Source organism: Lepidochelys kempii, chromosome 11, assembly GCF_965140265.1.
Source record: "Lepidochelys kempii isolate rLepKem1 chromosome 11, rLepKem1.hap2, whole genome shotgun sequence".
In the NCBI taxonomy this organism is placed as follows: Eukaryota; Metazoa; Chordata; order Testudines; family Cheloniidae; genus Lepidochelys; species Lepidochelys kempii.
Window position 1 is genome coordinate 36031053 of NC_133266.1, and position 21413 is coordinate 36052465.

Sequence of the window (21413 nt, forward strand, 5' to 3'; positions counted from 1 at the left end):
TTAACTGGATTAAAGTGAATTTGCAGTCATAAAAAAGAATTTATAATACTCTATGGACTATGGTTATTTTACACTCCCCTAATATTACAAGGCTCTGAGTGATCTGAGACATTTGTAAAATTGGGTGGTAAGTGTGCATGCTTTACACGTATATTGCCATTCCATTATCTAATGCTGACTATTTTCTGACAGTGTAAATGACCAACGGCTGATGTCAGGTACTATAAACATACTGCAGCTGCAAACATGAACCTTGCCTTTAGTTTATTGTTGAAAGCCGCAGTTCTGCATTAAGATACATTAATGTTGAGCCTTATGTGTGTGTGGAGCCGATGGGACTCGACACAGGCCCAGGGGTCAAAACTAGCAGATCATGATGCAGGAGGATGTGTAGAGCCTAAGTTGTTACTCTAATATATGAAAATATTTTCCTTTACTCTGATTCTGATCACTTTTGGAGCACATTCCACCTAATGAAGAAAACAATACCAATGTGCCCATACAAATAGCTCTTTACTTATTTAAGTAGTCTTCTAAAGTTAATTAGTGTCATCAGACTTAATGGGACTATTTGCATGAGTAACAGGATCAGACTCAGTTATTTCTTATTAATGAAGTCATTGGGACTCTGCATGGATGCAGGAGTCTTCCCACATAGAGCTCATTGGAGGAGAAAGGCTTAAAGTTGTATCTAAAACCAAATATTTAAAATCTGACAGTAGTGGGTGATTCAGTGTGGAATTCTGTGGTTTGGGATGAGCTGCGTACTGCAGTTGTGACACTGATGCTTTTTAAGAGTGATTGGAGTATGTTCAATGAATGTATGTACAGATACAAGAGCAGTTATTTGTATATTTAAATGAAAAGTGTTATTTCAGTAATGATACTTTTTAAAACAGTCCCATTTGAAATTAACCACTTGAAAAGGATATGAATGTACCAAAATCTTAATAGCAATTTTTCTAACAGGGTTGACAGGAGTTAAAATGTACAAGGCAGATGTGGCACTGAAACGGAAAATTGTCTTTCCTTTATTCAGTACTATGAAAGTCTGGAAAAGAAGAATATACAATGAAAGTGCAGTGTACATAGCATTTTCAACTCTGGCACTTTGTTCCCCTGTCCTCAAGGGAACTGTCCACCTTGTAGGACTAAGCCTTTAGAAGTGAAAGTCCTATTCTGTTCATCACTTGTGGCAAGTAAATGCCGAATTTCTAAGGAAACAGCTGATTTAAGTTATCCACTGTTAATTTTCGAATGTTCTAAAATTTGTGTTATAGAAATTTTAATGGGATCAGGATTCAACGCATATAATATCAATGGGAAATTTTGTCATCAGTGTTAATGGCAGCAGAATATGGCCTTTCATCACTAAAATAAACATGTATTTTTATTTCATTTATATTACACATTTTCAGACATATAAAGACAATTTATAACAATAAAATCAAGTATTTAAGTAAAATCAAGGTTACAAATAAAATCAAATACATTGTATTGCACTCAAACATGCTAAGGGGAAATTCCAATATACTGACTGTATCTTAGCAGTTATCTTCCTCCACAAATGGTAAAGTACTGTATTCACTGTGATTAAAGGTATGATAATCTGTCCCTAAAGAATTTAAATGTAATAGAAAATCACTGTATTTTGAGTTTAGATTTTAAATAACAGTAGTATCAATTATATGAATTTCCTGAATAAGTCTGTCCATAGGCAAATGAAGGGAATAACAAAAATGCCAGCTGGCATCAGTCCCAGCAGCCCGAGACCATGAAAGAGATCCAAAAGGACAAACTCTGTTCTCAGTTATAGCATGGCTACCTTACTGACTTTGTCTGTGAACACTCAGTTTTGTGTATTTATTGTCATTTACATGTTGGCTTAAAGGACACACAGTCAGTATTTTCCTGTAGGTGGTCCTCTTCTAGATTTTTGTTATTTCTATTCCAAATGTGTTTGGGATTCACTTTGATCTTTGATCCTGCCTGAAACTTCTTCAGGGTATTACTACAATTCCTTTCAGTCTTTGTCAAATTCCTTGACTCTGCTTTGTAATATCACAATATCGCTGCTTTCTAAGTTGCTTGCACTCTGTAAAAACTAGTACTTTATGTGATTAGAGATGCTGCCCTCTCCCTAACTTCCTCACTCCCACAAGGTCTCCTCTCTGGCGGGAGGTAAATTGGACCCCACTTTGGTGGGGGAGAAACCAAGCTAAGGAAGCTGCCCTTTCCCCAAGGTCACTGGTCTGGTACATATAGTGGGGAAATTAGGCTGTGAAAGACCACCCACGGAATGTGTCTGTTGTTAGAAGGGAGTCATGCTGACACAGATTGCCTCCCACTCCCAGGATTGACTTTCTGTCAGTTGTGATGGGAAAATACTGCCCATCTTAAGGTCATTGCTGCAGCAGAGTCAGTTGCCAGATTCCAATTCATATACAATTTTCTCCTGATTGCAACAACCTCTATGATTAAAAGTACTTTCTCCTAACTGGATAAGTGATAGCATCAGCAAGGGGGATGAGTAATTCTCATTAGTCACTTATGTCCATTCTTCTTTTGTTCAAAGAATCAGGTTGCTAGACATTTAAGAACAGATGCCAGTTGCAGTAAACAGGGTCTGAAGTTTACTCATTACTGCGAATGGGTTAGCTAGTCCCTGACTAGTTTGTCGTTCTAAACCTTTGTATCCAACTTCCTTGTCCCCACGTGACGTTTTGAGTTCACTGATGGTCAGAAATTAGCTTTAGGTTTGTTGAGGATGTCCACTACTAGCTTTTAGCATAAGATTGGGTGGGTTTTTTTAAATACTTTGGCTGTAGAATAATACAGGAAATCAGACAAGGGGTCAAATGAACATAATGCAAAAACCTTTTAATTGAAAATACTGCACAAAACCAAGCTGCTGCTATGGTATCCAAAAATGGAAAGAAAAAAAAGTTATTCTCTGCCCTACACTTATATTTCTTCGAGTTGCCTAAATGACCCTAATATATTAGCTATGCACTCTCTTTCCACATTAATTAACTACACAAGTGCAATTTATTTCATCTTCATTAGTAAGTGATGGGTTTTGTAATCACATATTGGAATCTACTTTACTTTCCACTCAAGGAGAATGTTAATTTTTAATATTGAACATGGAGCTGTAATTTAAAAAAAAAACAATGCTGCTAAGGGAAGCAACTCTAACTACAGTAGACCAGCAATGTTAGTATCATGGGATTTTTCCAAATGAACAAGATAAGGGGCTGTTTACTTTTTCACTTCCTTCTTCTATTACAGTTCTGTGAAGTTCAGACCTCCCACAATCACCAAACACCAATTTAGTATGATGCCCCTGCTGATAGAGTCACATATAGTCCAAAGCCTCCTCTAGAGGTTCTCTACCAACAATTTGTCTCCTATACTCATATTTTTGTAAAGTTCTCTTTTTGCTAGTCATCTTATAATATGGTACAATATAGGAAAAAGGGGACTTCTCTTACCTCTGTGAGCTATCTACAGTTTTGCCAACTTCAAGCATTTAAAAATCTTAACTCAGACTGCCATAAAAACATATTGGCCTAAAATTCATAAGTATTTTTTTAGATATTTAGATCATTTGTAGTGTATTCTTTATCTGCCTTCTGATTTTTTTTTAGTGGGAAGCTGCTCACTGATCCCCAGCCTATTAGTCACCTTCCTATATCCATTGCTGCCAACTCTTGCAAGTTTATCTTACAAGTCTTACAGTATTGTGTGTCTGTGGGTTTTTAAAGTTTCATATAATTTCACAGTACTTGGCTTCAAACTCAGCAAATTTCCTGTATACAAAGTGGCCACCACTCAAGTTGGGCAAAATTTTTTGGATGATACATTTTTTCACTTCAGCAGTTTACTTAGGCTGCTTGAACACTATTTCATTTAATTCAAATGATTTTAATAGATTATAGTAAATGTTATCTTTAATACAGTCATACATTCAAATTTCGTTTTAAATTGGTTTATTTTAGAAAGAAAAATGAAATTTAAATAAAAAAATCTAATTTTTTTAAATCATCAGTTTTTATCTCCCCTGAAAGCAGCAGATGCTGCATTGTAGCCTTCTGCTTACTTGCAGGTATGTGGTCAGAAAGGAAATGTTGGATGGAGCAGTAATGAGGCAGGGAGGAGTCAGGTGTAGAAAAGCCAATGTGTAGGAGTATAAGAGAACAGAGTACCAGCCTGTGGAGAGAAGTTCATTAGGGCAGCAGCAAGGCTTGTTTGTGAAGGAGAGTTTCAGTCAGACCATAGAAGGACAGAGCTGTGGGGGAAGTGGAAAAGCAGGGAAGATGGTTTATGGGAAGGGAGTGCAAAAAAAAAAAATCTAAGCAGGAGGGACTGCAGAAGAGAAAGAGACAACTTGGGGGAGAGGGAGAAATGAAGAGGACAGAGGCAATAGTGAAGAGAAACAGAATGAAGAGGGAATGGGAAAGAGAAAAGAAAGGAGAGCAGAGAAAGAAAACAAAGCAAATGCTGAAGATAAAACAAACAGGCTGGATCAAAACATGTCTTTTAGAAAGAGAGAGCTTAAGAGAAAAAATAAAAATGAAAACCCTGAAAATAAATTTAAGAGAAAAAAAGGACACTGAAAAAAGTTGATGTTTCACGGCTTGAGAATATAATAAAACAAAGGAAAGGTGAAAAAACATGGTCACACCAAGGTGATTATTTGCTTACTTGTCCATTTCTCCCACATACATCTTTGTACCTGTTGCACATGGTTCCTTATGCATGGAACACCCTTACTAAACTAGTCTTCAAAGCCACAAAACTCTTTTTTCAAATTCTTCCTCAAGACTCAACTTTACTGTGATCCCTATAGGAGGTTTCCTCCATTCAGTATTTTGATTCTATTCTTTAATTATTGTTTGCTGTTTACAATCAACATTCAGAAGTTTTCCCAAATTTTTAGCCAGCTGAATCAGTCCCCTCTTTTATTGAGTGGTGTTTGCTATCACAAGCAGAGTCAAGTGGGGCTATCAGGCTCCTTTGGAGATGGTCAGGATATTCATTACCAGATCCTAGAATGTATGGTGCAATAGATAAGGTAAACTGCATAGAAGTTAAAGGGATAGCTTGAGTGAGTTAAGGGGTTGCAGAATCAGATCTTAGGTGAAGACGGAGAAAATAATAGGAGGAGATGACAACACAAGAAGGAGTCGGAGAAGGGTACGGTCAGGGTGAGGACAATATGATTATGCAGTTGGTTGGGGGCTGGAGTGTGCTTCTTGTGGGTTACAAACTCTTTTACAAATATAAATACATTATGTGCTAAGGAACTGCAACTTTATATCCACAGCCTTATCCACTTACTTGTCCACTTCTACCACAAGCATCTTTGAACTCTTTGCACACTGCCCCTTATGCATAGAACACCCTTCCTGAACTAGCCTTCAAAGCCATAAAACTCTCCTGCATATCCCAACTTTACTATGATGAATACCACAAACTGCCAGTTGAAGATGGGCTGGCACTACCCTGTTACCTACAACCTTTTCCATCCCAGAATCTGTTTTCAACAATCTGCAGGCCAATTTTGTGCCACTTACCTGGTATCAATCAGGTGTAACTCAGTTAAAGCCTATGGGGTTACAGCAGTATAAAATTGGCATAAATCAGATTGGAGTCAGGCCAATAGCCTCTCAGTATAGTGTTGTGGCTTGATTGCTCTAAAAATACAGTGATTAAACTCTTAACCTCTATCATTAATAGTTCATAGAATAATGCTACTCTGTGTAGACGATTACTCTCCAGCAATTTCTCCCAGTATTAAATACTGAAAGGTACAATTAGATTAAAGGATCAGATATATTATAATGAAAATAACATAATGCATTTACTTTCGCAAGAGGGAGAGAGAGAACAGGAAAAAAAATTCAATTGCTCTACAGAATTTTGCCCGACTGTCAAAAGAGGCATCCAACCAGCAGTCTTAATAAACACTCACTTTTTTATTGATATAATATGGGTCCAGGTCCTCCAAGGGCTCGGACACCATTCCCGGAGGTATGTCACCATAAATAAATGGCAGTGTCTTTCCTGCTTCCAAGTCACTATTTGGCTTTGGGCCATCTTCATCATCGTCATCTGTATGATCTTGTTTGGGTTTTTTAGCTTTTTCTTCTGTGGCACGCTTTTCAATAGCTGCGAGAGATTCTCTAGTAAAATAGCAGAAGCTGTCAGGTCCTGGTGGTACCAGCAATGCCTGTGCCATCTTTTCATCCTGCAAATTTAATTACGTTTAGCCTCTTGCATAAGAATGTCCTACAAAAAAAATGCAAATAAGTTAGGAAAAATAGTGAAGGAAAAAACCCACCACACCTGGTTATTTAACACCACACCTAATTTTAACAGCAAAAACAAATTTATGCTTTCTATAACAATAAATGCTCATAATTTAAATGCCCAAGTAGTTACATCTCATATATTTTACCAAACTGATACCACCATGTGAACCAAACCTCCAAGCCTTTTAGATGAGAGGAAATAGGAATTTTGATCAGGGCCAGCCAGGAGCAGAATGGTGCTCCTAACTTCTGATCTGGGAATTGCCGCAGCATTAACTCATTTTAAAAAGACCTTGAGGATCTTATTTGCTAAAGATTTAATCGTTATTTTTAACAGCGAAAAAAGAGAATTATTATAAATATTTAGTTTTTACTGTTCTGTTTATTTTAATAGACACCATATGAATGTGAAATATTATTTTAAAAATGGAGTGAACTTTAGTGTTAGAAAAGAGGACAAAAGACTGAACTATCTGTCCATCCACAAAAGGCGCACATCGGACAAGGTGGGAAAAGCTCCTGTCATGCCAACACAAGCACTCCTCACATTTAGTATGGGTACAGTGCATAGCAAAACAAAACAATAGATACCATCAATACTACATCGGGTATAATGCGAAAAACAGAACGGGGACTCCTGTTGATAAGCTACAGCAGATGGAAGAGGAATATAAAAATGGAGAGAACTTTTCTCAAGGAAAAGGCTAGAGAACCATGAAAGGTAAAGTAACAGTGGAGTCACAGAAATTCTGGAGAGGGCAGAAGACACTGATACAGGGCGAAAATGGTTAAGGCAGACTGTGAATTCAGCAAGCAACCCGGTAACATGCAGTGATGCTGAAACTTTTATTCTTTTAAGATTTTTTCATGCTGGGATACAAGGATATGGCCTTTGCTGATATCTTCCTGAAACAGCCTGACCAAGACACCTTCTTCATATTAATATACTCAGCAATAATAAGGATCCTGTAGTCAAATCCACACCTTATTTCTAGTCAAAAGGGGAAGCTGAAAATTACTTTAACAGGCTTTCTCTGGAGACTGAAAACTGAGCTGCCACATTTGCCCAGATAGCTGTTTGAGACTCCCCTGGGCCCCGTTGGCTGAGCAACACTTTTCTTCCACACCTTACAGGTTTGAGCACTTGTCACTTGAGTCTGTTGACCTATGTGCCTTTTCCTTACAATTGGTCTTAAAAGGCATGATTCTTCTTAGGATCGTTATTGGAACACTGTTCACTTCTGTTTGTTTATTTGGTTAGCTTGTTTTCATTTTAAAACACTGTCATTGTTAATATTATGCTTATAGTGCCCCGCCTACATTGGGAAAAATGTGTACCCCATATTATAGCAACTACCACCCAGGACAAAGCTAAACCAGTGGTAACAACAGTGTTAGGTTAGCGTACACAGGGCTCAAGCATTTTCACCACCATATCATAAAAACATGCTCTGAAAAAGATTTTATGACAAGGTGGCAAAATTTCCTGAGCCCTCTCCACAGTAGTGACATAGAAGCAATGCAGCTGCATTGTTGATAGCTAATGCTATCAACATATGGGCTATATGGGTACCACAGGTGTTTTTAAATCAGTGTTACACTACGTTCTTTAAAAAGAAAAGGAGTATTTGTGGCACGTTAGAGACTAACAAATTTATTTGAGCATAAGCTTTCGTGAGCTACCACAAGTACTCCTTTTCTTTTTGCGGATAGAGACTAACACGGCTGCTACTCTGAAATATGTTCTTTAATTATTTTGTGAAACACTCTAAGCCCAAGGCATCATTTGCCCTACGTCAGTCCAGCTGGTACAAAGAGGCTGTTGGACAAATATAATCTCCTCCACCTCTGGAAATACTCCAGCTGCAGGAACCTCTTTTCCAAGGACAGACCTAGCTCCACCAGCTCTGCATAGAGTTTGCAGGACTCCTGGAACATGCAGCATTTCAAGATAAGGAGAGGGAAGACTGGGGACAGGAAGAATCATAGAATATCAGGGTTGGAAGGGACCTCAGGAGGTCATCTAGTCCAACCCCCGCTCAAAGCAGGACCAATCCCCAACTAAATCATCCCAGCCAGGGCTTTGTCAAGTCTGACCTTAAAATCTTCTAAGGAAGGAGATTCCACCACCTTCCTAGGTAACGCATTCCAGTGTTTCACCACCCTCCTATTGAAAAAGTTTTTCCTACTATCCAACCTAAACCTCCGCCACTGCAACTTGAGACCATTACTCCTCCTTCTGACATCTGCTACCACTGAGAAAAGTCTAGATCTGTCCTCTTTGGAACACCCTTTCAGCTAGTTGAAAGCAGCTATCAAATCCCCCCTCATTCTTCTCTTCCGCAGACTAAACAATCCCAGTTCCCTCAGCCTCTCCTCATAAGTCATGTGTTCCAGTCCCCTCCTAATTTTTGTTGCCCTCTGCTGGACGTTTTCCAATTTCTCCACATCCTTCTCGTAGTGTGGGGCCCAAAACTGGACACAGTACTCCAGATGAGGCCTCACCAATGTCGAATAGAGGGGAACAGCCATGTCCCTCAATCTGCTGGCAACGCCCCTACTTATACATCCCAAAATGCCATTGGCCTTCTTGGCAACAAGGGCACACTGTTGACTCATATTCAGCTTCTCGTCCACAGTAACCCCTAGGTCCTTTTCTGCAGAACTGCTGCCTAGACATTCCATCCCTAGTCTGTGCATGGGATTCTTCCGTCCTAAGTGCAGGACTCTGCACTTGTTCTCGTTGAACTTCATCAGATTTCTTTTGGCCCAATCCTCTAATTTATCTAGAGGCATGATCAAGGCAGTCCTGCACCCCAGCAATTCTGTGGCATTACTGGGAGCTACACCAGTCCTCAGCTGCCCCTGAATAGAGGAGGTTCAAACTGCTTCCTCTCTATTCCTAGTGCCAGCACAAGTATGAATCTAGCCTTCCCTGTTTACTAGATGAATCTGGAATTTTTATGTAAATCTCACTGCACTTAAGCTTAGTTACTACCGTTCACCTAAGATGCAATTCAGTTACTGGAATGTGAACAGTAGCAGTCAGAATTCAAAGAGAGATGGAGAATTTTAGACATTTAGAAAATTAAAATAAGTTCAAATGTCCTCCATGCAAAAAGTGCATTTAAAGAGGGATATTTAAAAAAAAAAAAAAAACCTGTAGGATTTGGACCAAGTAATAAAAAGGTGGCAACACACTTCCCTGAAAATCTGTTCTTTCACAGATAACAGGTACCATGTTGCAGCAGCTTCTGGGTAAGAGGAATGGTAAATGTTTATAACATACTGTAAGGACTAGGTAGGGCATTGGCAGTCATGGTTAGAGTCAAGTGCCAGGATCCAAAGCCAGGTGTCAAAGCTGAAGGCAGAGTCAGGAATCAAGTCAAGGGTTAAAGTCAGATTGGAGTCAGAGACAGGGGATGAACCAGTGGTCAAGCCATGGGTCGAAGCCAGTGCTGGGAGTCAGTAGGATATAGGAACATGGACCTGGAGCAAAGCACGAAAGAGGGAACCAGGAGCAGATGGGGATCTGGGATAAAGAGGCAGGAACAGGTTGGGAGGCAAAAAACAGGTGACAGGGTCCATAGGGGCAGTTCAGACACCTTCCTGTGCCTCGTTCTGGCTTTAGTACATCTGGGCCAGCCAGCGGGGCCGGACATCTCCCCCAATCAGGAACTTTCTCAGCTGAGCTCTTGGTGAGCTAATGCTCTGCTAGCCCCCTTCTCCCAAGGTTCCAGTGAGCTGCCAGGTGTCAACCATGGGCTGAGCACTGCCTGGAAGCCTAGGTTCAAGACATGCTATTCCTCATGTATACATCCCAGTCCATGGAGTTAGTTAGAGAACCTGATTTCTGGGTGACTACTATATCATAAGATCCCATCATACAAAAAAATGCCATAGAATATGTTGGAGTATATTTTAGCATGACATTTTGTGATATACCCTATTGCACTTTTCTCTCAGTCACTTTCCTCCATTAACTGGTGGCTGGAGGACTTGAGCAGAACATATAGCCACACATTTTTGTCCAGGTATATTCTGTTTTACATAAGTTTAAATTAATTTTCACTGATTTCTAACAGTGCTTTTATATTTGATTACTTCTGCTGCTGAGTGTATGCATTATATTTCTTTTATATGTGATTCCTTTTTTCTAGTACTTATATTTGAAACCTCTCAGAAGTGAAGTAAAATGTCTTTGAGCTGAAGACATGCCATAAATGTTTTTTATATCTGAATAAGCTAAACTAAATTGCCTGAAGGCATCTACAAAGACTTTTATGACATCTGAAGACAAGTTACTGGTGAAAGTAAAAGTTTCGGTGCAGAACCTTATAGAATCAAGAATTAATTATTTTAAATAATATGTCACCTACCTAGAATATAGATAATAAAACAGTACTATCTAATTATTGCTATATTCTGTGCTACACCATTCATATCTTACTCAAAGAAATGCACAAGTGACAAAAATACTCAACTTTGTGATATTTGTCATGGCTCTGTTTTTGTCCTTAGAGCACTGGGACTTGCGTTATGTCTTCATCTGGAACCTAAGAAAAAGCTGACTACTGAGCTTTTTCAGTCCACTAAAACATTGGCACACAGATATGTCTTTGATTATTGTTGGCATAAGTACAAGACTAGCAAAGGGATTTTGTAAAATGACCGTACGTCCTCATTGTTTCCATTCTATTCCTTTATTTTCAAGGGCTTATAATTAGACAACTTGCTCTGGGCTAAATAGTACACTAGGCTTGCAGATGCGGAGACCCTGGGTTTAAGTTTCTGTTCAAAATGACAAGCAATAATAAGTTTAGCTATCTCATCATAGTCCATAATAGACATCTGTCCAGCTTACAAAACCGGAGTTGCTGCTATGGGGTGTTGCTGGGGGGACGGATGGTTGAGGAAAAGGACTGACTGCAGCAGTCACCCTCACGAACGCAGTGGCGCGCCTAGCAAGGGTTGTCTTTTTCTGCAGCTTTGGGGAACCAGTACATAGAGAATTCTGTAAAGGTGACAGAGTCATCACACAGCACCTTCAACACAAACTAACAGCATGCAGAACCCTGAACTAATGGCCATCCTCACATATGTGGATCAGCTATGGGGTGGGACTTGGAAAACAAGAAGCAAAGTACCCAGAGAGAAGAAGGAAGCAGAAGAAAAAAGTGAATAGAGGAGTGATCAGGAGAGGAGGTCTACAAGGGGGGATAAGCCTAGAAAGAAGAGGAAAAGATTAAAAATGAAGTTGAAGAAAAACACCAAGGTGGCAGACACAACACCTTGTGAGTGTGAGGGGGTTGAGCGCCCGGGGGTGCAGGAATGGGAGCAAATGAACTGGTGTGAGGCTGCTGTTTTAGAGGACATTCTTGCTTCTATTTTTTGTCCTGGGCTCTGTGGCCTCCAGCTGTAGCCCCACACAAAGCAAAAAAAACACCTTTGGCAGAATTCAGAAGAACTATTGATCTCTGGTAATAGCAAGAGTGTTGCAAGTCAGGAATGAGATACATCCCTGCAAATAAATGTGTGGAAATCCATGAATAGCACTTACTGGTCTATTCCTCAAGGTCTTGAGCTAGCCAGTGCTATTAACATTTTAGATTCACTAGCATCACCATTAAACAAAACTAATTACAAAAATATAATTTGGATTTAAATTTGTTTATAGATTTTTCATTAGGGATACATTTTTACTTGAATAGTTAAAACTTAAATAAAATATCCATAAAACTGTGTGGCTCGCAGAAACATAAACATAGAAATTTGTCATCATAGGATTCTTTATAACTCAACATCTAAGTGAGTAAAACAATGAACATATGGCAGGTTATATTGCATAACACAGGCTTTAGAATATTGGAAGCAAGATAAGTTCTCTCTAAACCATGGTGTTCTGGGCAAATTCCAAACTGGGTAATTAATATATTAAATTCACCCTATAGCCTCCTTTAGCGAAGACAACTCTTCACACACTTCTTATCCTAAACAACTATATAGGTTTGTCATGAACTATTTATTAAACGGTTCCTGTAAGAGCTGGCCACATTTCAATGGTGGATGAAGTTTTTATAAGTTTGTTGTAGACTCTTATTTTATTAAACATGTTGTAACTGTTTTTCACAAGAATTTTTATCTCTCTCTCTCTCTCTCTCTCTATATATATATATATATTTGTACATTTTGGGACAATTTTAGATAGAGCAAAACTATATAGTTACTTCCTCCAGCAAAAGCCTTGGCATGTCTTTGTTACAATAATCAAGTAGCCTCTTTAGGATTGACATTCTTGTCTTTACACTTACTTTTAAAATTATTTTTTACCTTTTTTATAAATAGGCAAAATAAAAATAAAACTCCAAAAAGAAAGAGATTCATGAAATGTGACTACTGTAATCCAAACTGGCACACGCATGGTAATTCAGAGTTAAGGCAGATACTTGAAGACAGATCCAGCTGAAAATATTCATGGGCTTTTGAGCCATGTGAGCTCCAGAAGGCCATGGATGTTGGCTCCAAAGCATCAGGTGTATTCAAAGGAAAGGTCAACCTGCCATGGAAGCTAAAAGCAGCCTGCAGCTCTGCAACCAAGATTTGCTGCAAAGCAGCACAGAGAGGGATGCTTCTGTATTCCAGTAGTCAAGATTCATGGCATAGTCATTGGCCCACACTTGCAGTAGTGCAACTCATTGGAGTTAAGTGTGAGGACTGGGAACACTGACAGGCTATGAAGTAGAGATGAACTGAAATGTAGCTTTGAGTATAGATCAGGCGTGGCCAAACTGTGGCTTGTGAGCCGCATGTGGCTCTTTTACAGTTAAAGTGCGGCTCCTGGAGCTGCCACCCCCCAACAAGACTGGGAAGCTCGGGGCTTCTGCCCTGTGGTGGGACAAGGGGCTTCTGCCCTGCAGAGTGGAGGTTCTAAGGGCTTTGGCCCAGTGCGGGGGCATCGGGGCAGAAGTCCCACACCCCAGCAGGCACCGCCCCACGGGGCAGGTTGTGCGTGTCTTGCGGCTCTCAAACTTCTGAAAATTATTGTATGCGACTCAGAAGGTCAGTAAGTTTGGCCACTCCTGGTGTAGGTATTTGGCTGCATACAAGGTAAATTCTGATATTTGGCCTTGGACAAATATTTTTTCAAAATCCTATCAGAAGCCAAATAGAAGGATGTTCAGCTTCCTTTCTACTGTATCTGCAGCATGGTCAGCTGGACCATTGCTTCTCCACTTTTCCTTACAGCCATTTCTGATGGGGCTGCAGCCCAGGTTGATGAAAGGTTTTGAGGAAGTTCCACTTCCTTCATCTTTCCCTACCATCTCCATCCACTTCCCATTTCCCCTGTTCAAGTTATCCTTTGAATGTTATTCCTATCCCATCTACCACCCCAATATTAGTTACCTCTTCACCCACTCCCTCTCACTCTCACTCTGCCCTCCTCCACTGTATCAGACAGTCCTAATCAGGAGTGAATTCAGAAACCCTGAAAGAATACAGGTTTAAGTGGTTTCAGGAGCTTCTAGGGGGGCTATTTGTGTCATTATCCACTCCTGCAATTTGTATTAAAACAGTAAAATGAGAAAAATATGCTTTAAATATAGGGGTCCAGTAAAGAAAGTTTGAATAATTAGCAAAGATGGCCAGATTCTGATCTCACTTCAGTTTTACACTGTTATAATGCCATTTACTTCACAAAATGTACCCAGGTTTTATAATAGTGTGATTGAAATCTGAATCAGGCTTATTTTATTATGGTCACAACAGCAAGGTATTAACAATGTAATACATTCTGGTGAATTAGATTGTGAGGTTGACTAAATACTGTTTTTATTACTAGCATTCTGCTGCAATAAGTGGTCAAGTAAAACACACGAAAATGTATTATTTAATGTTTAAGCACAATTCAGCTTCTAATTCAGCTTTGGCTGAATAGCATTTTTCCAGCTATTTGGTATTTGCCCAAATGCTACAGTCAGACAACTGGGAGCCAGACTTTAGTTTGCTGATGTAACAAAGCTTTCCACACTTCCCATTACTTTTCTCACACTATGCCCATTCTTGCTTTCACCAGTTTCCTTGTTGCACTGTTTTACGTGAGAGATTGTAACTTCTGTGGTCCTTGACCCTGTATTCAAGCCATTAACCACTTCCTCACTTAGCTCACTCTGAGATTACTGGTCAGCAGCCAAGGACACCAGCCTTGATGTCTCATTTGTCTACTTCTGTTCCAATGTTCATGCTTTTTTCAAAGCCAGCTGCTGTACATGTAATTCCTTCCCCAGTATGCCATCCCATCACCTTCTCCTTATTCAGATCCCTTCTAAAGACACACTTTTGCTACATTGCCCCAAAAAAGTGAGTTAAAAAGCAAAACCCCAAACAATACTCCCCTGGGGGGACACACAATGCTATTCCTTTCCCTGATTTTCTAAGTGCATCTCTCTTAGACCTATCTTTCTACTAGACTGGAAGCTGTTGAGGTAAGGGGGTATTTCCTTTTTGTGGTGAACAGAACCACAAACACATTTTTTAGAGTTTAACATATGACAAAAAACTATGTATCTCTCTGGCTGAGTTGTGTGTCAGTGATTATCCCCATTCAGTGATCTCCACATCCAATTCCAGTTATCTTCAATAAAGCACAGATTTTATTGGCAAGTACAGAAAATAGAGAGAAAAGTATGCAATATAAATTGACTAAATTATATATATGGCTAGAGTAATTGAGAAAATATTTGTTAACATTTTGTACTGTAAGCCCTAAGCCTAGCTATCTAATATAGCTGAAATCTGAAATTTTCCTTTCACAGTATAAAAACTACCAGGGTTAGGTGCTGTGGTGGGCAGGGGGTCACACTCAGGCAGCTTCAAAGCTCTTTCTCCCTTTCAAAGGCCTTTTATGGTTTTGGTAAACCTTTTGGCAGTGGAGTCTTGTTAGCTTTTCCCCTCTCAGTTATTCTGTAACAAGAGTCCACTCCTTATGAGGCACAACAGCTTTCCTCCTAGTTAGTGCCCCTTCCTGGGGCCAGCTCTCCTTTTAAAGTTTGCTTCCTCCAACAAGAGCAGGCTGTACAGGTGAGTCTATTTGGTAGGGATTGCACCCAGAGGAGCTCATTCGCCTTCTCCTGATTGAGGTGGGGACATGCCCCATTTCATTGGCCTTTAAGAAAGCAGAACTTCTCACCAAGATAATAGAACCTCAAGCAAGCAGTTTTTTTGCTTGATTTCTGGCTATACTTTAGTTTCCTTTTATACACATTAATCAGTGAGTAAAAGTCCTTGCTGACTTGGACTGTTTTCCTTTTTTAATTATCATGCAAATCTATATAGCCTCCTTGTAGGCAGCCTGTTATGGGACACAGCTATAGAACACTACAAATTAGAATTAGCAGGTACTGTCCACATAAAATCCATAGCCAGAATTTTCAAAATTGTGCTGAAGAAAGGAAAAACTTTCAGAGTAGCTCAGCATTGACCTAACTCTGCTTGTGTTGAAGTTGATGAGTTATCATTCTTTTCAATGGAAATTGACTTCAGTGGTAGCAGAATTAGACCAATGCTGACCATTTTTAAAAATCATACTATAGGTGATGCCTGAATAAGAATTGAGAAGCTTAACTTTAGGCACCTATGGTATGATTTTCAAATATACTCAGCTTTCATCTAATGCTGCTCCCTTTGAAGTCAATTCCCCTTGAAACAAGTGGCCAGAGTTTCAAACATACTGAGCATCTTGTATGGTCAGAACTCCTTATAATCAGGCGACTTAATTAGATGCCTAAATACAAAAGTAGGAGACTACTTTTAAGCAGCCATTCTTGAAAATCTTGGTCATTATATTATATATAGGTACTTACATGGCTCCTGTTGTCATAATATTTAAGCAGCTCATTATTTGGATTCCATGCACCACATCCATACTCAGTTTATTTCTAAATATCTGACAGTGTTGGTGCTATATCAGTCATCCGTTTGCTAAAAGGGGCTTTGTCCAAGCCGTGCAGGAATAAAAACAAGATGCAAGGGATCAGGTGAGACAGGCTTCTGTCTGGAGGGAAGGGGGTGTAAATACCCTCTCTCTCCTGGGTGTACATAGCGGGTCAGAGTCCCACCTGAACCAGCCTCTTGTGGTCCACCCCTTTTCTTCCTGCTAGCCTGGTAAATTCAATTGTGGTGAGCACATTTTCTTCAGTGATAGTCTTTTCCAAGTATATGCCAAGCTGCACTAGAATCATAGAATATCAGGGTTGGAAGGGACCCCAGAAGATCATCTAGTCCAACCCCCTGCTCGAAGCAGGACCAATTCCCAGTTAAATCATCCCAGCCAGGGCTTTGTCAAGCCTGACCTTAAAAACCTCTAAGGAAGGAGATTCTACCACCTCCCTAGGTAACGCATTCCAGTGTTTCACCACCCTCTTAGTGAAAAAGTTTTTCCTAATATCCAATCTAAACCTCCCCCACTGCAACTTGAGACCATTACTCCTCGTTCTGTCATCTGCTACCATTGAGAACAGTCTAGAGCCATCCTCTTTGGAACCCCCTTTCAGGTAGTTGAAAGCAGCTATCAAATCCCCCCTCATTCTTCTCTTCTGCAGGCTAAACAATCCCAGCTCCCTCAGCCTCTCCTCATAACTCATGTGTTCCAGTCCCCTAATCATTTTTGTTGCCCTTCGCTGGACTCTCTCCAATTTATCCACGTCCTTCTTGAAGTGTGGGGCCCAAAACTGGACACAGTACTCCAGATGAGGCCTCACCAATGTCGAATAGAGGGGAACGATCACGTCCCTCGATCTGCTCGCTATGCCCCTACTTATACATCCCAAAATGCCATTGGCCTTCTTGGCAACAAGGGCACACTGCTGACTCATATCCAGCTTCTCGTCCACTGTCACCCCTAGGTCCTTTTCCGCAGAAATGCTGCCTAGCCATTCGGTCCCTAGTCTGTAGCTGTGCATTGGGTTCTTCCATCCTAAGTGCAGGACCGTGCACTTATCCTTATTGAACCTCATCAGATTTCTTTTGGCCCAATCCTCCAATTTGTCTAGGTCCTTCTGTATCCTATCCCTCCCCTCCAGCGTATCTACCACTCCTCCCAGTTTAGTATCATCCACAAATTTGCTGAGAGTGCAATCCACACCATCCTCCAGATCATTTATGAAGATATTGAACAAAACCGGCCCCAGGACCGACCCTTGGGGTACTCCACTTGATACCAGCTGCCAACTAGACATGGAGCCATTGATCACTACCCGTTGAGCCCGACAATCTAGCCAGCTTTCTACCCACCTTATAGTGCATTCATCCAGCCCATACTTCCTTAACTTGCTGACAAGAATACTGTGGGAGACCGTGTCAAAAGCTTTGCTAAAGTCAAGAAACAATACATCTACTGTTTTCCCTTCATCCACAGAACCAGTAATCTCATCATAAAAGGCGATTAGATTAGTCAGGCATGACCTTCCCTTGGAGAATCCATGCTGGCTGTTCCTGATCACTTTCCTCTCATGCAAGTGCTTCAGGATTGATTCTTTGAGGACCTGCTCCATGATTTTTCCAGGGACTGAGGTGAGGCTGACTGGCCTGTAGTTCCCAGGATCCTCCTTCTTCCCTTTTTTAAAGATTGGCACTACATTAGCCTTTTTCCAGTCATCCGGGACTTCCCCGGTTCACCACAAGTTTTCAAAGATAATGGCCAATGGCTCTGCAATCACAGCCGCCAATTCCTTCAGCACTCTCGGATGCAACTCGTCCGGCCCCATGGACTTGTGCAGGTCCAGCTTTTCTAAATAGTCCCTAACCACCTCTGTCTCCACAGAGGGCTGGCCATCTCTTCCCCATTTTGTGATGCCCAGCGCAGCAGTCTGGGAGCTGACCTTGTTAGTGAAAACAGAGGCAAAAAAAGCATTGAGTACATTAGCTTTTTCCACATCCTCTGTCACTAGGTTGCCTCCCTCATTCAGTAAGGGGCCCACACATTCCTTGGCTTTCTTCTTGTTGCCAACATACCTGAAGAAACCCTTCTTGTTACTCTTGACATCTCTGGCTAGCTGCAGCTCCAGGTGCGATTTGGCCCTCCTGATATCATTCCTACATGCCCGAGCAATATTTTTATACTCTTCCCTGGTCATATGTCCAACCTTCCACTTCTTGTAAGCTTCTTTTTTATGTTTAAGATCCGCTAGGATTTCACCATTAAGCCAAGCTGGTCGCCTGCCATATTTACTATTCTTTTGACTCATTGGGATGGTTTGTCCCTGTCATAAATATAAAGGGAAGGGTAAACCCCTTTGAAATTCCTCCTGGCCAGGGGAAAGCTCCTCTCACCTGTAAAGGGTTAAGAAGCTAAAGGTAACCTCGCTGGCACCTGACCAAAATGACCAATGAGGAGACAAGATACTTTCAAAAGCTGGGAGGAGGGAGAGAAACAAAGGGTCTGTGTCTGTCTGTATGCTGCTCTTGCCAGGGACAGAACAGGAATGGAGTCTTAGAACTTTTAGTAAGTAATCTAGCTAGGTATGTGTTAGATTATGATTTCTTTAAATGGCTGAGAAAAGAATTGTGCTGAATAGAATAACTATTTCTGTCTGTGTATCTTTTTTGTAACTTAAGGTTTTGCCTAGAGGGGTTCTCTATGTTTTTGAATCTAATTACCCTGTAAGGTATCTACCATCCTGATATTACAGGGGGGATTTCTTTATTTCTATTTACTTCTATTTTTTATTAAAAGTCTTCTTGTAAAAAACTGAATGCTTTTTCATTGTTCTCAGATCCAAGGGTTTGGGTCTGTGGTCACCTATGCAAATTGGTGAGGCTTTTTATCCAACATTTCCCAGGAAAGGGGGGGTGCAAGTGTTGGGAGGATTGTTCATTGTTCTTAAGATCCAAGGGTCTGGGTCTGTAGTCACCTAGGCAAATTGGTGAGGCTTTTTACCAAACCTTGTCCAGGAAGTGGGGTGCAAGGTTTTGGGAAGTATTTTGGGGGGAAGGACGTGTCCAAACAGCTCTTCCCCAGTAACCAGTATTAGTTTGGTGGTGGTAGCGGCCAGTCCAAGGACAACGGGTGTAATATTTTGTACCTTGGGGAAGTTTTGACTTAAGCTGGTAAAGATAAGCTTAGGAGGTTTTTCATGCAGGTCCCCACATCTGTACCCTAGAGTTCAGAGTGGGGGAGGAACCTTGACAGTCCCTGTAACCTCAACAGGGATTCCTTGAAATACAGCCAGCTCTCCTGGACTCCTTTCCCCTTCAAGTTAGTCCCCCAGGGAATCCTGGCCATCCGTTCCCTGAGGGAGTCGAAGTCTGCTTTCCTGAAGTCCAGGGTCCGTATCCTGCTGCTTACCTTTCTTCCCTGCGTCAGGATCCTGAACTCAACCAACTCATGGTCACTGCCTCCCAGATTCCCATCCACTTTTGCTTCCCCCACTAATTCTACCCGGTTTGTGAGCAGCAGGTCAAGAAAAGCGCCCCCCCTAGTTGGCTCCTCTAGCACTTGCGCCAGGAAATTGTCCTTTACGCTTTCCAAAAACTTCCTGGATTGTCTATGCACCGCTGTATTGCTCTCCCAGCAGATATCAGGAAAATTAAAGTCACCCATGAGAATCAGGGCATGCAATCTAGTAGCTTCCGTGAGCTGCCAGAAGAAAGCCTCATCTACCTCATCCCCCTGGTCCAGTGGTCTATAGCAGACTCCCACCACTACATCACTCTTGTTGCACACACTTCTAAACTTAATCCACTAAATATGCTCAGATGTGTTTTGGACTAAAAACATTAATGTATAATACACTACTAATTTCTAGTAAGCAGCTCCAAAATTTTCAGAAGCGGGACAAAAGAAATAAAGATTTCTATTCCAGTCTATGAGCACAAAAACTGATGTCAATAAGATGTGGCGAAAAGATTTTCACTCTGGTTTTAATGCCTAAATTTATGCTAGACATTATGGGTGCATCATATGCCATGACACTTAACCACTCAAGCATTTTAAAATGCTTCAATTATAATGTTAGGTATACTGTATCAGAAGAGCATGCAGCTTCTTAAATTAGGAACATAATAAGAGAGAAAACATTGTCAAGTAGCCTTTTTTCATTCCTGGTTGTAATTGCAAAAATCTAACAAGTTCAGAGAAATCCCTCTTCTACAATAGTGTGGTACAAAATAGTTCATTTCTTCTAGGGGACAGAAGAAATTGCATGAATACGCAGCACTGCTTATTATCACCAGCATATGATTCCTCCCTCAAATTGCACATCATCACTGCAGTTTGTTTTCTTGGCAACTCTATTAAACCAAGAAGCTCTCTAAAAGGATCTAATTTTTTGCAACATAGGAATGCCATTATATACTGTGCAGTTTAAACAGTTTTCTCATATGACTTCATTATTTTGCTTTGTGTGATCAAATTTTGTATTGGTCTGAGATTCCATTTAAATATGGATTAACAATGGGTGACTTTGCTTGCTAATCTGATCCATGCCCCCAATCGTTTAACAAATCACTCATCAATAGTTAATATCAAAATGCAAAGTGGTTTCACTAATTCATATAAAGTATTTATATGAATTCATTTGAATTAGCCAACCCATTTTGGTTTGCAAAACTGCTTTGGAAATCACACAATAATAATGGAATAATAATCAATAAAAGTAATATATAATTAACACTGCTGTATGTGAATTAGAAGTTTATTATTATTTGTATTTATTTAACAAGTCACACCAGACAACTATTTGCTTTTTTGATGGGATTTACCAAATTAATTGATGTAGGGAATGTAACAAGTATAAGACATTTTTATTTTAGTGAAATATTTGACACTGTCTCATGAAATCTTAGTTGAAAAATTAATTAAAATGGGGTTGTATATGAACAGTGTCACAAAGTTTGAAAACTGGCTGAAGAGTAGTAAACAAAGGAAAATACCAAATAGAAATGTATGAAATCTGAAAAGGTGGTATTAAGAGGGGTGATATGAGGATTGATGTTAGGTCAGATCTTATTTAATTTCCTCATTAATGATCTGCAAGAAGGTGTGAAAGCATGTTAATTAAATTTTATGAACCCCAGTCACGACAAAGAAAGAAACTTTAA

General features: G+C 40.2%; 1 protein-coding gene across 11 annotated transcripts in view; it reads right to left on the reverse strand.

The window, feature by feature from the left end:
- LOC140895597 (sodium channel protein type 2 subunit alpha-like) overlaps positions 1-21413 on the reverse strand; it is a 119918-nt gene that overhangs the window by 89136 nt on the left and 9369 nt on the right. For 6 of the 11 annotated variants that reach the window (XM_073305675.1, XM_073305676.1, XM_073305668.1 and 3 more), the window contains exons 2-3: positions 5978-6294; positions 931-1051 (exon numbers count right to left, since the gene is read on the reverse strand). In XM_073305675.1, the coding sequence (XP_073161776.1) occupies positions 931-1051; positions 5978-6244 (388 nt within the window). In that variant the 5' untranslated portion in view covers positions 6245-6294. The remainder of the gene's footprint in view (positions 1-930; positions 1052-5977; positions 6295-21413) is intronic. The other 5 variants (XM_073305669.1, XM_073305670.1, XM_073305672.1 and 2 more) reach the window with 3 other exon arrangements.